Source organism: Haliotis rufescens, unplaced genomic scaffold (genome assembly GCF_023055435.1).
Source record: "Haliotis rufescens isolate VD_foot unplaced genomic scaffold, xgHalRufe1.0.p SCAF_2, whole genome shotgun sequence".
NCBI lineage: Eukaryota > Metazoa > Mollusca > Gastropoda > Lepetellida > Haliotidae > Haliotis > Haliotis rufescens.
The window spans coordinates 79571217-79587868 of record NW_025963890.1 but is presented as its reverse complement, the minus strand read 5'-3'; the positions used below and the strand labels follow the sequence as shown (position 1 = coordinate 79587868).

The 16652-nt window shown below is 43.3% G+C and overlaps 1 protein-coding gene across 4 annotated transcripts in view; it reads left to right on the top strand.

The window, feature by feature from the left end:
* The window catches only part of LOC124127095 (AP-4 complex subunit epsilon-1-like), a 125220-nt gene that overhangs the window by 90715 nt on the left and 17853 nt on the right, over nucleotides 1–16652 (top strand). For 3 of the 4 annotated variants that reach the window (XM_048400682.1, XM_048400683.1, XM_048400681.1), the window contains 5 exons: nucleotides 706–924; nucleotides 3555–3641; nucleotides 3955–4069; nucleotides 9120–9258; nucleotides 10846–10957. In XM_048400682.1, the coding sequence (XP_048256639.1) occupies nucleotides 706–924; nucleotides 3555–3641; nucleotides 3955–4069; nucleotides 9120–9258; nucleotides 10846–10957 (672 nt within the window). The remainder of the gene's footprint in view (nucleotides 1–705; nucleotides 925–3554; nucleotides 3642–3954; nucleotides 4070–9119; nucleotides 9259–10845; nucleotides 10958–16652) is intronic. The other variant, XM_048400684.1, reaches the window with a different exon arrangement.

Here is a 16652-nt window from a genome sequence, read left to right as displayed (position 1 = left end):
AACTGGATTGTCTGGTCCAGACTATTATTTACAGACCGTTTTTCTATTGCTCGAATATTGCTCAGTGTGGCGTTAAACAACAAACTAAATAGAGAGGATCACTGTAAGTAGGTCAAGTTGGTAAAGGTCAGGTTGGTAAAGGTCAGGTTGGTAAAGGTCCTGCTGGTAAAGGTCAGGTTGGTAAGAGGGGATCACTGTAAGTCAAGGTCAAGTTGGTAAAGGTCAGGTTGGTAAAGGTCAGGCTGGTAAAGGTCAGGTTGGTAAAGGTCATGTTGGTAAGAGGGGATCACTGTAAGTCAAGGTCAGGTTGGTAAAGGTCAGGCTGGTAAAGGTCAGGTTGCTAGGAGGGGATCATGGTAAGTCAAGGTCAAGTTGGTAAAGGTCAGGTTGGTAAAGGTCAGGATGGTAAAGGTCAGGTTGGTATGAGGGGATCACGGTAAGTCAAGGTCAAGTTGGTAAAGGTCATGTTTGTAAAAGGGGATCACCGTAAGTCAAGGTCAAGTTGGTAAAGGTCAGATTGACAAGTGGGGATCACCGTAAGCCATTTTCGTAAGGGTCTGGTTGGTATTTACTGCTTTAGTTTGCAGTTAAAAAATTAATTCTTCAACTCTAAGTTTATGAGAAAATAAATATGTCTTTATGGGGAAGTTGTACGTCTTTTACACAGAAATAACAACCCCCGTCTAAGGTGGACAAATGTTGCAGGTGCTGGGTGAGATGAGGATGGGACTGGGGACCCAGAAACCGTCGCGAGTCCTGGCTGCCCTGTGTAGCCCCCTCCCCCGGGCGGCTGACGCCCACCTACACGGGCTGGTCTTCTCCTCCCTCATCAACCTGGTGGTCAAGGGTGTGGTGGATGCCGGCGCAGTAAGGGACTGGTTCGGCTTCAACAAATACACCTTCACTCAGCCACAGCTTCAGCAGGTCAGTGGTATATTTCTGCCATGTGGTACTAGCGTATATAATGCTGCAACATGGTGCTGGTGTATGTGACGCTGCCACGTGGTACTGGTGTGTGTGAGGCTGCCACGTAGTACTGGTGTATATATTCCTGCCAAGTGGTACTGGTGTATGTGAGGCAGCCACGTGGTACTGGTGTATGTGACGCTGCCACGTGGTACTGGTGTATATATTCCTGCCACATAGTACTGGTGTATGTAAGGCAGCCACATGGTACTGGTGTATGTGAGGCAGCCACTTGGTACTGGTGTATATATTCCTGCCACATAGTACTGGTGTATGTGAGGCAGCCACGTGGTACTGGTGTATGTGAGGCAGCCACGTAGTACTGGTGTATGTGAGGCAGCCACGTAGTACTGGTGTATATATTCCTGCCACGTGGTCCTGGTGTATGTGAGGCAGCCACGTGGTACTGGTGTATGTGAGGCAGCCACATGGTACTGGTGTATATATTCCTGCCACGTGGTACTGGTGTATGTGAGGCAGCCACGTAGTACTGGTGTATGTGAGGCAGCCACATAGTACTGGTGTATATATTCCTGCCACGTGGTACTGGTGTATGTGACGCTGCCACGTGGTACTGGTGTATGTGAGGCAGCCACCTAGTACTGGTGTATGTGAGGCAGCCACATGGTACTGGTGTATATATTCCTGCCACGTGGTACTGGTGTATGTGAGGCAGCCACGTGGTACTGGTGTATGTGAGGCAGCCACGTAGTACTGGTGTATGTGAGGCAGCCACGTAGTACTGGTGTATATATTCCTGCCACGTGGTCCTGGTGTATGTGAGGCAGCCACGTGGTACTTGTGTATGTGAGGCAGCCACATGGTACTGGTGTATATATTCCTGCCACGTGGTACTGGTGTATGTGAGGCAGCCACGTAGTACTGGTGTATGTGAGGCAGCCACATAGTACTGGTGTATATATTCCTGCCACGTGGTACTGGTGTATGTGACGCTGCCACGTGGTACTGGTGTATGTGAGGCAGCCACATGGTACTGGTGTATATATTCCTGCCACGTGGTACTGGTGTATGTGAGGCAGCCACGTAGTACTGGTGTATGTGAGGCAGCCACATGGTACTGGTGTATATATTCCTGCCACGTGGTACTGGTGTATGTGAGGCAGCCACGTAGTACTGGTGTATGTGAGGCAGCCACATGGTACTGGTGTATATATTCCTGCCACGTGGTACTGGTGTATGTGAGGCAGCCATGTAGTACTGGTGTATGTGAGGCAGCCACATGGTACTGGTGTATATATTCCTGCCATGTGGTACTGGCGTATGTGATGTTGCCTATAGTACTTATGTATGTGATGTTGCCACGTACTACTGACGTAAATATAACGTTGCCACATAGTATTGGCTAGGGCTGGGACGATATACCAACTGCGCAATTCGATACTTATCATGATACCTTGCCAGATACCTGGCACACTAACAATGTACATTTGGCAGTGTAAATTATGGCACAATGGATGATTCAAGTGGGATTCAAGCAATTACTATGAGTCAGGATAAGGTGTGTATTTTTTAGGATATTTATCTGTACTTATCCCGACTCATACACTATAGCGACCACCCAGCCATCCCTGCTTCCAGTATGTGTGTTTCGACCGTAAGGGTAAGTGAAATGAGAGAGTGACGAGTGTACCGGCTTGTCACATGCTTACTGTGCGACTTGGAGGCTGAGGGGTGTGTTCAGGTGCAATGTTTTTCTCTGTTCTTGGGAACACAGTACAATAATTTCCACTACCTTTTCAGAATGAGATGAGATATGCAAAAAGTATGACTCAAGATAACTATAAATGATATTTTTACCTTAATAATACATGTTGCCACATTGTACTGGTGTATATATACTGTTGCCACATAGTACTGGTGTATACATAATGTTGCCACATTGTACTGGTGTATATATAATGTTGCCACATAGTACTGGTGTATATATAATGTTGCCACATTGTACTGGTGTATATATAATGTTGCCACATTGTACTGGTGTATATATAATGTTGCCACATAGTACTGGTGTATATATAATGTTGCCACATAGTATGGGTGTATATATAATGTTGCCACATTGTACTGGTGTATATATAATATTGCCACATAGTACTGGTGTATATATAATGTTGCCACATTGTACTGGTGTATATATCATGTTGCCACATAGTACGGGTGTATATATAATGTTGCCACATAGTACGGGTGTATATATAATGTTGCCACATAGTACTGGTGTATATATAATGTTGCCACATAGTACTGGTGTATATATAATGTTCCCACATGGTACTGGTGTATATATAATGTTGCCACATAGTACTGGTGTATATATAATGTTGCCACATTGTACTGGTGTATATATCATGTTGCCACATAGTACGGGTGTATATATAATGTTGCCACATAGTGCTGGTGTATATATAATGTTGCCACATTGTACTCTTGTATATATCATGTTGCCACATAGTACTGGTGTATATATAATGTTGCCACATAGTACTGGTGTATATATAATGTTGCCACATTGTACTAGGTTTTACAATTAAAGACGTTACTACTGACACATCTGTTTCTGACTGCAGAAGTTCCAAGAAGTGCAGGTCCTTGTAGCACAACCAGAGAAGTCAAGAAAAATCTGCATCTCCCAAAATGGAGGGAGGGTGAAAAAGGTATATGTGAAGCCATGCATCATCATCTGTATTCCTTTAAACAAATACAGCGGCTATGCAGTTGCAGTAGTGACATGTGTATATTCCTGCAGAGGAGTCATATGTATGGAAAGGTGGTTGTGCAACACTACAGAGTAGTTGTATGAGAGCGTAGGCAAGGCTGACTCAGTAACTCATGTGCCGTGATAGACTGGTTAGCACAGAGGAACGCCTGACTCACAGACTCATGTGCTGTGATAGACTGGCATACTGGTTAGAGCAGAGGAACGCCTGACTCACAGACTCATGTGTTATTTTATATGCTATTTTCCAGTTGGACTTTACCCTGTCATTCCTTGATGACTATGTCTGTGCGTCCCTGGAGTCCAATGACGCCTCACCCTACAAGCCTCTAGGGGTCCGCATGACGACTTCCAGACCGACTGAAGGTAAGATTAAAGGCCCTAATGACGACTTCCAGACCGACTGAAGGTCAGATTAAAGGTCCGCATGACGACTTCCAGACCCACTAAAGGTCAGATTAAAGGTCTGCATGACGACTTCCAGACCCACTAAAGGACAGATTAAAGGTCTGCATGACGACTTCCAGACCGACTGAAGGTCAGATTAAAGGTCTGCATGACGACTTCCAGACCGACTGAAGGTCAGATTAAAGGTCCGCATGACGACTTCCAGACCCACTAAAGGTCAGATTAAAGGTCCACATGACGACTTCCAGACCCACTAAAGGACAGATTAAAGGTCTGCATGACGACTTCCAGACCGACTGAAGGTCAGATTAAAGGTCTGCATGACGACTTCCAGACCGACTGAAGGTAAGATTAAGGGTCCGCATGACGACTTCCAGACCGACTGAAGGTCAGATTAAAGGTCTGCATGACGACTTCCAGACCTACTGAAGGTAAGACTAAGGGTCCGCATGACGACTTCCAGACCGACTGAAGGTCAGATTAAAGGTGCGCATGACGACTTCCAGACCTACTGAAGGTAAGACTAAGGGTCCGCATGACGACGTCCAGACCTACTGAAGGTAAGACTAAGGGTCCGCATGACGACGTCCAGACCTACTGAAGGTAAGACTAAGGGTCCGCATTACGACTTCCAGACCTACTGAAGGTAAGACAAAGGGTCCGCATGACGACTTCCAGACCTACTGAAGATCAGATTAAAGGGGCACTGATCTAAAGCAATTCCCCGGGACTGGTTGTTGCCTTTGTTATTGTTTTTTCCCGTGAGTACCCGGATGATATAGCAGAAACCTAGACTAGTTCGCAACCTGTGCTGCGCAATTCATAAGCGCATTCGTCACTTTTATTGATAGTATAAAGGCGTATGGTCACATTGATCAACAAAATGAAATACAGGTTGGGAAATAATAAGGAAAGGTGGGTATCTTTGTGGGTAGCATCGGTAATGGTGACAAAGTTTTGATAAGTCACTTGCTTGGTAATTGTGCGATTTTCTTGTAAACTATTTTGACTTGCAACACAAAGTAAATATTTCTCCTGAGCATTGCTTATTTTATCCTGTTTATATTTTTACAGTCAAAATGTGCAAAATTTTCACTTCGGAAATTTATTAAACGCCTGAATATTCAGTAATTTTACAAATTGACTGAAAAACATGTCCATCTGTATTATTATGACAACAAATTCCAAACATTTTTATGTTTAATATCATCACCAAGAGACTGAAAATGTTACGATGAAAAGTCCATTTCTATATTGTTTGGCTTCTAATCCTACATAATAATTTATTGTGATGTTTTTAGGCCCTATTGATCATCTTAATCAATTTTGGTCAATCTGTTAAAGAAATGGACAGATTTTTTAGTCAAAATGACTAAAATATTTACACATTTTATAAATTGCCTGAGAGAATCACATTTTACAAATTCAGCTGTAATATGCAAAGGAAAAGACTTGTGAAAACAACGTCTATCGCGCATCGAAGAATTTCCCAACCAAGACGTAGAGGAACAAGAATGATTCTGTCCAATGCTACTGCAAATCAAGGAAAACAATATGTGAATATCATAATTACAACCTACCAAATTTATGTGTATAATTTTAAGCAGCTTCCTTGTTCGAGGAATGTATTTGTGAATATCCACACAAAGGAACAATATCCCAAACGTCTGCAGGTGTACAAAGACACATATTCGATGTCACGTGTCTCTGTAACAATCAAATATTTTAAAATATGTATATCGTTTCGGGATATTTATAACCCGTGTTCGTTTCTCAACTGATCACTTGGATTGTTTCAGGTGTTTCACATAGGTGTCAAGTCTCAAAGGTCGGCTGAGAAAGCCCATGTGACAACTATTTTCATAACGTCCACGGTGCCTAAAATAATCCGTTGAGTTAGATAACAATGAGCAATTAATCGACGTATTATCGGTTAACCCTTTGAACAAAGTATGTTGTTTTTACATCGGCACTTCACACAAGGATATGAGTGTATGCCCTTTGTTTTTGTAAACCTAGACATGTAAACACTCACTTTTGAGATATCCACCGTGCAAGATAACAGTGATTAATCAATCAATGTATTTTCTGTTTATGCTTTGATGACTACAGACGATCCTCTGATTTACCAAAAAAGTAAATCAGCTGATCATTCATCTCTTGCTGGGCTGCCACGTGCATATTACATAACACACATTTCACCTCACTTCAAACCTGGATTTAGATTGAATAATTACCCCAGACACAATAAATGCCAAATGGGAACCTTTCGTCAGGTATTCGGAGTGGGGCTACCACTAATTATACCTGTAATAAATTCATTAACTGAGCTTCAAGTGAATCACGACAAATACACAAGTGTAGGGTTATACCAGAAAACTTGGATGACAAGGGAGTAGTAATCGTATTATCGACGCAATCCGAAATCCGAAAATGCTTTCACTGCATGGATACTTTTTTTTAAACTTTAACAATCAGGGGTATTTCCAAATGACAACCGATGAGCCCCAGTGTTCTTTTTGTCTGTTTGTTTAGGCTGAAGAAATTAATTAACATGCGCCTTTTGTCGAAATCTTTATAGATCACGGTTAACCAATCAGTGTTCAAAAATGGGTAAAACAAATATTGCCTCCAAATTTATTTAGCTGTCCTTGCAGACGGTAGCCTAGTCTCTGGTCACGCTCAGTTGCGTTGCGTATCATCCGGGTAGTCACAGGGAAAAAACAATAACAAACGATACAACCAGTCCCGGGGAATTGCTTTAGATCAGTGCCCCTTTAAAGGTCCGCATGAGGACTTCCAGACCTACTGAAGGTCAGATTAAAGGTCTGCATGACGACTTCCAGACCTACTGAAGGTAAGACGAGGGGTCCACATGACGACTTCCAGACCTACTCAAAGTCAGATTAAAGGTCTGCACGACGACTTCCAGACCTACTGAAGGTCAGATTAAAGGTCTGCATGACGACTTCCAGACCTACTGAAGGTAAGACGAGGGGTCCACATGACAACTTCCAGACCTACTCAAAGTCAGATTAAAGGTCTGCACGACGACTTCCAGACCTACTGAAGGTCAGATTAAAGGTCTGCATGACGACTTCCAGACCTACTGAAGGTAAGACGAGGGGTCCACATGACGACTTCCAGACCTACTGAAGGTCAGATTAAAGGTCTGCATGACGACTTCCAGACCTACTGAAGATCAGATTAAAGGTCTGAATGACAACTTCCAGACCTACTGAAGGTAAGATGAAGGGTCCGCATGAAGACTTCCAGACCTACTGAGGGTCAGATTAAAGGTCTGCATGACGACTTCCAGACCTACTGAAGGTAAGACGAAGGGTCCGCATGACGACTTCCAGACCTACTGAGGGTCAGATTAAAGGTCTGCATGACGACTTCCAGACCTACTGAGGGTCAGATTAAAGGTCTGCACGATGACTTCCAGACCTACCTAAGGTCAGATTAAAGGTCTGCATGACGACTTCCAGACCTACTGAAGGTAAGACGAAGGGTCCGCATGACGACTTCCAGACCTACTGAGGGTCAGATTAAAGGTCTGCATGACGGCTTCCAGACCTACTGGGGGTCAGATTAAAGGTCTGCATGACGATTTCCAGACCTACTGAAGGTAAGACGAAGGGTCCGCATGAAGACTTCCAGACCTACTGAGGGTCAGATTAAAGGTCTGCATGACGACTTCCAGACCTACTGAGGGTCAGATTAAAGGTCTGCACGATGACTTCCAGACCTACTGAAGGTCAGATTAAAGGTCTGCATGACGACTTCCAGACCTACTGAAGGTAAGACGAAGGGTCCGCATGACGACTTCCAGACCTACTGAGGGTCAGATTAAAGGTCTGCATGACGGCTTCCAGACCTACTGGGGGTCAGATTAAAGGTCTGCATGACGATTTCCAGACCTACTGAAGGTAAGACGAAGGGTCCGCATGAAGACTTCCAGACCTACTGAGGGTCAGATTAAAGGTCTGCATGACGACTTCCAGACCTACTGGGGGTCAGATTAAAGGTCTGCATGACGACTTCCAGACCTACTGAAGGTAAGACGAAGGGTCCGCATGACGACTTCCAGACCTACTGAGGGTCAGATTAAAGGTGCGCATGACGACTTCCAGACCTACTGAAGGTCAGATTAAAGGTCTGCATGACGACTTCCAGACCTACTGAAGGTAAGACGAAGGGTCCGCATGACGACTTCCAGACCTACTGAGGGTCAGATTAAAGGTCTGCATGACGACTTCCAGACCTACTGGGGGTCAGATTAAAGGTCTGCATGACGATTTCCAGACCTACTGAAGGTAAGACGAAGGGTCCGCATGAAGACTTCCAGACCTACTGAGGGTCAGATTAAAGGTCTGCATGACGACTTCCAGACCTACTGGGGGTCAGATTAAAGGTCTGCATGACGACTTCCAGACCTACTGATGGTCAGATTAAAGGTCTGCATGACGACTTCCAGACCTACTGGGGGTCAGATTAAAGGTCTGCATGACGACTTCCAGACCTACTGAAGGTAAGACGAAGGGTCCGCATGAAGACTTCCAGACCTACTGAGGGTCAGATTAAAGGTCTGCATGACGACTTCCAGACCTACTGAGGGTCAGATTAAAGGTCTGCATGACGACTTCCAGACCTACTGAAGGTCAGATTAAAGGTCTGCATGACGACTTCCAGACCTACTGAAGGTCAGATAAAAGGTCAGCAGGTGCAGCCCTGACAGGGATCCCAATGGGACTGACAGGTCAGAGCTAAAGCCCTGATGTCTGTGCTTTCATATGACTTGGTTGATAACGTGTCAATGTGCCTTAACGGCATGGATTGTTGCTCATAATATCAATCACTGTATTGTCTTTTCAAGATTCAATTGTATCCTGGACACCGTCATGTCTGGCTGGAATATTGCTGAGTGCAGTGTTCCACAAAAAACAAATCATGGGTATCAGTAGGACGTTGACTGTATTTAGGAATGTTTTTGTTTCTCTGCCAGATGCTACCTCCGATTCAGAAGAAGGGTACAGCGCCCTCTACCATGGCATTGTCTCCCCTGCCAAGTATGACTCCCCCAGGTCCTCACAGAGGGAAGACAGCTTCACTTCCAATCTGTCAGAGGGATCAGAGAAAACAGGGTGAGAGACAGCAGGACCACGGAAGTTCACTGATGCTGGCCCCAGGGTCACGATCCACAAAGCAAAGATAGTGCTGTGACTACCATAACTCCCATTATATAGCACAGTCTTCCAGTTGTAACTCCCATTATATAACATAGTCTTCCAGTCATAACTCCCATTATATAACACAGTCTTCCAGTGGTAACTCCCTTTATATAACATAGTCTTCCAGTTGTAACTCCCTTTATATAACACAGTCTTCCAGTGATAACTCCCATTATATAACATAGTCTTCCAGTTGTAACTCCCTTTATATAGCACAGTCTTCCAGTTGTAACTCCCATTATATAACATAGTCTTCCAGTCATAACTCCCATTATATAACACAGTCTTCCAGTGGTAACTCCCTTTATATGACACAGTCTTCCAGTGATAACTCCCATTATATAACATAGTCTTCCAGTGGTAACTCCCTTTATATAACATAGTCTTCCAGTTGTAACTCCCATTATATAACATAGTCTTCCAGTCATAACTCCCATTATATAACACAGTCTTCCAGTGGTAACTCCCTTTATATAACACAGTCTTCCAGTGATAACTCCCATTATATAACACAGTCTTCCAGTTGTAACTCCCATTATATAACATAGTCTTCCAGTTGTAACTCCCATTATATAACACAGTCTTCCAGTCATAACTCCCATTATATAACATAGTCTTCCAGAGGTAACTCCCTTTATATAACAGTCTTCCAGTGGTAACTCCCTTTATATAACATAGTCTTCCAGTCATAACTCCCATTATATAACTTAGTCTTCCAGTTGTAACTCCCATTATATAACATAGTCTTCTAGTTGTAACTCCCATTATATAACTTAGTCTTCCAGTTGTAACTCCCTTTATATAACATAGTCTTCCAGTGATAACTCCCATTATATAACACAGTCTTCCAGTTGTAACTCCCATTATATAACATAGTCTTCCAGTTGTAACTCCCATTATATAACACAGTCTTCCAGTCATAACTCCCATTATATAACATAGTCTTCCAGAGGTAACTCCCTTTATATAACAGTCTTCCAGTGGTAACTCCCTTTATATAACATAGTCTTCCAGTCATAACTCCCATTATATAACTTAGTCTTCCAGTTGTAACTCCCATTATATAACATAGTCTTCTAGTTGTAACTCCCATTATATAACTTAGTCTTCCAGTTGTAACTCCCATTATATAACACATTCTTCCAGTTGTAACTCCCATTATATAACATAGTCTTCCAGTTGTAACTCCCTTTATATAACATAGTCTTCCAGTGATAACTCCCATTATATAACTTAGTCTTCCAGTCATAACTCCCATTATATAACACAGTCTTCCAGTCATAACTCCCATTGTTTATGCACACAACTGGAAATGTCATATTGGCGGGGGATGTGAGTATTTCATGCTTGTTCTTCATTAAGACTAGACTTGATTCATTGCACACAACCAGACATGTCATATTGGCGGGGGATATGAGTATTTCATGCTTGTTCTTGGTTAAGACTTGACTTGGTTCATTGGGAGCTACTGAGGAAGCTTGCACTGTCTCCGTGTTACAGGGAGACTGGCCTGAAGATGTCTGGTGTGAGGCGGGTGTGGGGGAAGGAGGGGTACCTGGGGGCTGACCACGCCCGCAGTGCCAGACCACAGCCAGGAGAACAGGGAGTACAGGTAACAATAGCCTGTGTCTCCCTCCCCTCTGTCCCTGTCTGCTTCACAAACAGGATTCACTTTGTGCTGTAGCATGTGTGTGATTGAGTGTTACACAGTCACTGATGGAGATTTGTTGTCTTTATTTGTAAAATGCTAAGAGTACAATTTGAAAAGTAATAATGTGTTTTGCATTCCTTTAATTTTCTGAACTTTATGTTTTTCCTCAACCTATATCGTTGACATCACAGCAGTGATAAACTGGAGACGATGTATCCGTGTATACACACATACATTCAATGCAGCCAGTGTCTTCATAGAAAATATACACATGCACAAAAGTTAAGCGCCACCATATTCAGAGTCTCTTGATTTCACGTGTGGGAATCAGAAATACGAAATATGATGATGTATGACTGAATTAGGCTTCGATAGTTTCATGAACCCAAATTTGTCCAGATACCACAAGGAAAGTGTGCTTTACGTGTTGCTGCAGTTCCCCTACTCTATAAATAGTGAAATTCAAGTTTCAGACACGTGGTTGCATTTTGCTCCTGTGTGAGATTCCCCTTCCAATAGAGGTTGAAAATCAGCCATGGTGAGGGGAAAGTTAACGAACGCTGAAAGATGGCAAGTGATAGGCATGAAAAGTGCTGGCATGTCATGCAGGGCCATTGCAAGACAAATGGGTTGTCATCACAGTGTTATCACTCGTTTGATTGTCAAACATGGTCAAACCAATCATGTCATTGACAGGCATAGGTCTGGTAGGCCAAGAAAGACCTCTAACAGAGAGGATAGACTTCTTTTCAGGATAGTCAGACGAAATCCATTTGCCACTTCAACAGATTTAAGACTGCAGTGGATTACCCATCAGAGACTCTTGACGATGACCCTAAGGCGTCGCCTCAGAGCGGCTGGTTATAACGCCAGAAGACCAGTAAAACGTCCTCAACTGACTGAGAGGCACATGTGGAATCCTCTGATATGGTGTCGCGCCCGTGGTCGATGGAACTTGGCCAACTGGAGAAGGATCCATTGGTCTGGCGAGTGTCGAATGCTGCTATGAACTGTTGATGGTCGAATTCGTGTTTGGAGGCAACTTAACACTCGTTTTGCACCAAGGAACATCCAGAAGACCTTAGCATATGGCGGAGGGGTCTGTTATGATATGGGGTTGTGTTTCCCTCGGCTGCAAACTTCCGCTTGTGACAATGCGTGGAAACCTGAATGGCCAACAATACCAAGATGCCGTTCTTCGTCCCTCATTTTGACAACCATCCTCTTCAGACAAGACCTTGTTTACATGGACGACAATGCTAGACCACACAGATCTCGGGCAGTTTGGGCTTACTGCGTCAAGAAGCTATTGCCACTCTTCCTTGGAAGGCCTGTAGTCCGTATCTTAATCCGATTGAGCATCTCTGGGACGTTCTTGGCTGGAAAATCAGACATCGTGATCCCCCAGTTCAAAATCTAGCTGGACTTGAAGCCGCACTTCATGAAGAATGGATCCTTTTGCCTCAGAGAAGCATTCAACGACTTGAGTATGAGGTGTAGGGTTGAAGCTGTGGTCAATGTCTGTGGATCATACACACATTACTGACATTTCTGTCTTGCAATAGACTCTGCACTCCCTAGGGTGTCTGATATGGTCTGCTGATATCATGACAGTTACATGACAAAAAAAGTTTTTCAATGTTTTCTAACCCTTCAATTTCTGGTCTTCCGTAAAATTCCTGCTCATATTCTTTTGGAACACAAGATAGACTTGCTTTGGGACAATTTTTGCATCACATGAGGTTTACATATATGGCTTATAACAATTGTACATCTCGTTATAATAGTCATCATTAAGTGCCAAAACTAACAGCTCACAAATATGGTTGATGGCGCTTAACTTTTGTGCATGTGTATACTTAAAACATGGATGAAAACAAATAACTTTCCCTGCAGGACATAGTATATGAGATATGAGATATGTAAATCTGGAAAGTTTTGCAAGCAGGAAGGCACCATGGAAACTCTTGAGTGACACGTACTCGCAATAGTTTCATGACACAGTTATTTTTGCAGACCAACAACAAACAAAAGACATAAGGAAGCATATTTCTTTAATTCGCTTTTACACATTTACAAATAAATAATCCCTTACATTCTGTATTTCTCTAATTACACATTCAAGTCTTTGAAGGACATTTAGAAGTGATACAAACAAGGAAAAGAATTAATAGATGTCAACTTTATTATGAGGAATGTACTCCTTCATTTGGGGAATAAATGTTATGAAGCAAAGAACATATATAAATGTACCTGTAAGAACTGCAAAAGTAATAAGATAACAAACGAAACTTTGGAAACTAAACGAGAAGCCAACAGTTAATTGGCACTGAGATATATTGATTTATTCAATCACTGTGATATGTTCCCCCCTCTTCTGCACAACAAAGCCTGCACTATATGCACAAGACAATATGTCGGTGTTAAGATGAAAGGGGAGTCAGCCATCCAAGACGACTTCTCCTGTGGCACTTGAAAGTGAATCTAGAGACCCCATAAAACTTTAACTCACACATAACGGTTTAGGACAAGGCCCTGTTGCCTTAAATAGTCTATTTGGGGAAGAAGACTTGACAGCCTACTGGTACAAAGATGTCCATGAAGGCTGCCACGACCTCCCTGCAGCTCCAGTCGCTAGTGAACCTTTCACAGGTTTCACACAAGCAGACCTGCATGCAGGACCAGGCCTTCATGCAGCCCTAGAGGTTTGCGCAGCCTCAGACCTTCTCTCAACCCCTGCAGTTCACACAACCCACAGCATTCATGCAGGCCTCGACATTTACACAGGCACAGTCATTTGCACAACCTCCTACGTTCACAAAGCCTGCCTTTCATCAGCAAAGTAACATACCTCCTTCGTCCGATGACCTAGTAGCTGTGCAGCAACATCACACACTCAGCAAACCACCTACACTGTCTACGACATCTACTTATGTCCCTGACGACGTGTCTCCATCCTCTGACCATTCTGCTGCGGCTCCAAACCCTCAGGAAGAGGATATATTTGAGCCTTCGTTTGCTGTTACATCTTCATGTCAAGAGGAAATACCTTCTATCTACGCCGACAAGGAGTAGCTGATACATCCTCACGTCATGAGGAAATGCCCTCTATCTACACTGAGCAGGAGTTGCTGATACATCCTCATGTCATGAGGAATTACCTTCTATCTGTACTGACCAAGAGGTGTTGATACCTCCTCACATCATGAGGAAATACCTTCTATCCACACCGACCAGGAGTGCTGATACATCCTCATGTCATGAGGAAATGCCCTCTATCTACACTGAGCAGGAGTTGCTGATACATCCTCATGTCATGAGGAATTACCTTCTATCTGTACTGACCAAGAGGTGTTGATACCTCCTCACATCATGAGGAAATACCTTCTATCCACACCGACCAGGAGTGCTGATACATCCTCATGTCATGAGGAAATGCCCTCTATCTACACTGAGCAGGAGTTGCTGATACATCCTCATGTCATGAGGAATTACCTTCTATCTGTACTGACCAAGAGGTGCTGATACATCCTCATGTCATGAGGAATTACCTTCTATCTGTACTGACCAAGAGGTGCTGATACATCCTCATGTCATGAGGAATTACCTTCTATCTGTACTGACCAAGAGTTGCTGATACATCCTCATGTCATGAGGAATTACCTTCTATCTGTACTGACCAAGAGGTGCTGATACATCCTCATGTCATGAGGAAATACCTTCTATCTGTACTGACGAAGAGGTGCTGATACATCCTCACATCATGAGGAAATACCTTCTATCTGTACTGACCAAGAGTTGCTGATACATCCTCATGTCATGAGGAATTACCTTCTATCTGTACTGACGAAGAGGTGCTGATACATCCTCACATCATGAGGAAATACCTTCTATCTGTACTGACCAAGAGGTGCTGATACATCCTCATGTCATGAGGAATTACCTTCTATCTGTACTGACCAAGAGGTGCTGATACATCCTCATGTCATGAGGAATTACCTTCTATCTGTACTGACCAAGAGTTGCTGATACATCCTCATGTCATGAGGAATTACCTTCTATCTGTACTGACCAAGAGGTGCTGATACATCCTCATGTCATGAGGAAATACCTTCTATCTGTACTGACGAAGAGGTGCTGATACATCCTCACATCATGAGGAAATACCTTCTATCTGTACTGACCAAGAGGTGCTGATACATCCTCATGTCATGAGGAATTACCTTCTATCTGTACTGACCAAGAGGTGCTGATACATCCTCACATCATGAGGAAATACCTTCTATCTGTACTGACCAAGAGGTGCTGATACATCCTCATGTCATGAGGAATTACCTTCTATCTGTACTGACGAAGAGGTGCTGATACATCCTCACATCATGAGGAAATACCTTCTATCTGTACTGACCAAGAGGTGCTGATACATCCTCACATCATGAGGAAATACCTTCTATCTGTACTGACCAAGAGTTGCTGATACATCCTCATGTCATGAGGAAATACCTTCTATCTGTACTGACCAAGAGGTGCTGATACATCCTCACATCATGAGGAAATACCTTCTATCTGTACTGACCAAGAGGTGCTGATACATCCTCACATCATGAGGAAATACCTTCTATCTGTACTGACCAAGAGTTGCTGATACATCCTCATGTCATGAGGAATTACCTTCTATCTGTACTGACCAAGAGTTGCTGATACATCCTCACATCATGAGGAAATACCTTCTATCTGTACTGACGAAGAGGTGCTGATACATCCTCACATCATGAGGAAATACCTTCTATCTGTACTGACCAAGAGTTGCTGATACATCCTCATGTCATGAGGAAATACCTTCTATCTGTACTGAGCAAGAGGTGCTGATACATCCTCACATCATGAGGAAATACCTTCTATCTGTACTGACCAAGAGGTGTTGATACATCCTCACATCATGAGGAAATACCTTCTATCTGTACTGACCAAGAGTTGCTGATACATCCTCACATCATGAGGAAATACCTTCTATCTGTACTGACCAAGAGGTGTTGATACATCCTCACATCATGAGGAAATACCTTCTATCTGTACTGACCAAGAGGTGTTGATACATCCTCATGTCATGAGGAATTACCTTCTATCTGTACTGACCAAGAGGTGCTGATACATCCTCACATCATGAGGAAATACCTTCTATCTGTACTGACCAAGAGGTGTTGATACATCCTCACATCATGAGGAAATACCTTCTATCTGTACTGACCAAGAGGTGTTGATACATCCTCACATCATGAGTAATTACCTTCTATCTGTACTGACCAAGAGTTGCTGATACATCCTCATGTCATGAGGAAATACCTTCTATCTGTACTGACCAAGAGGTGCTGATACATCCTCACATCATGAGGAAATACCTTCTATCTGTACTGACCAAGAGGTGTTGATACATCCTCATGTCATGAGGAATTACCTTCTATCTGTACTGACCAAGAGGTGCTGATACATCCTCACATCATGAGGAAATACCTTCTATCTGTACTGACCAAGAGGTGTTGATACATCCTCACATCATGAGGAAATACCTTCTATCTGTACTGACCAAGAGGTGTTGATACATCCTCACATCATGAGTAATTACCTTCTATCTGTACTGACCAAGAGTTGCTGATAC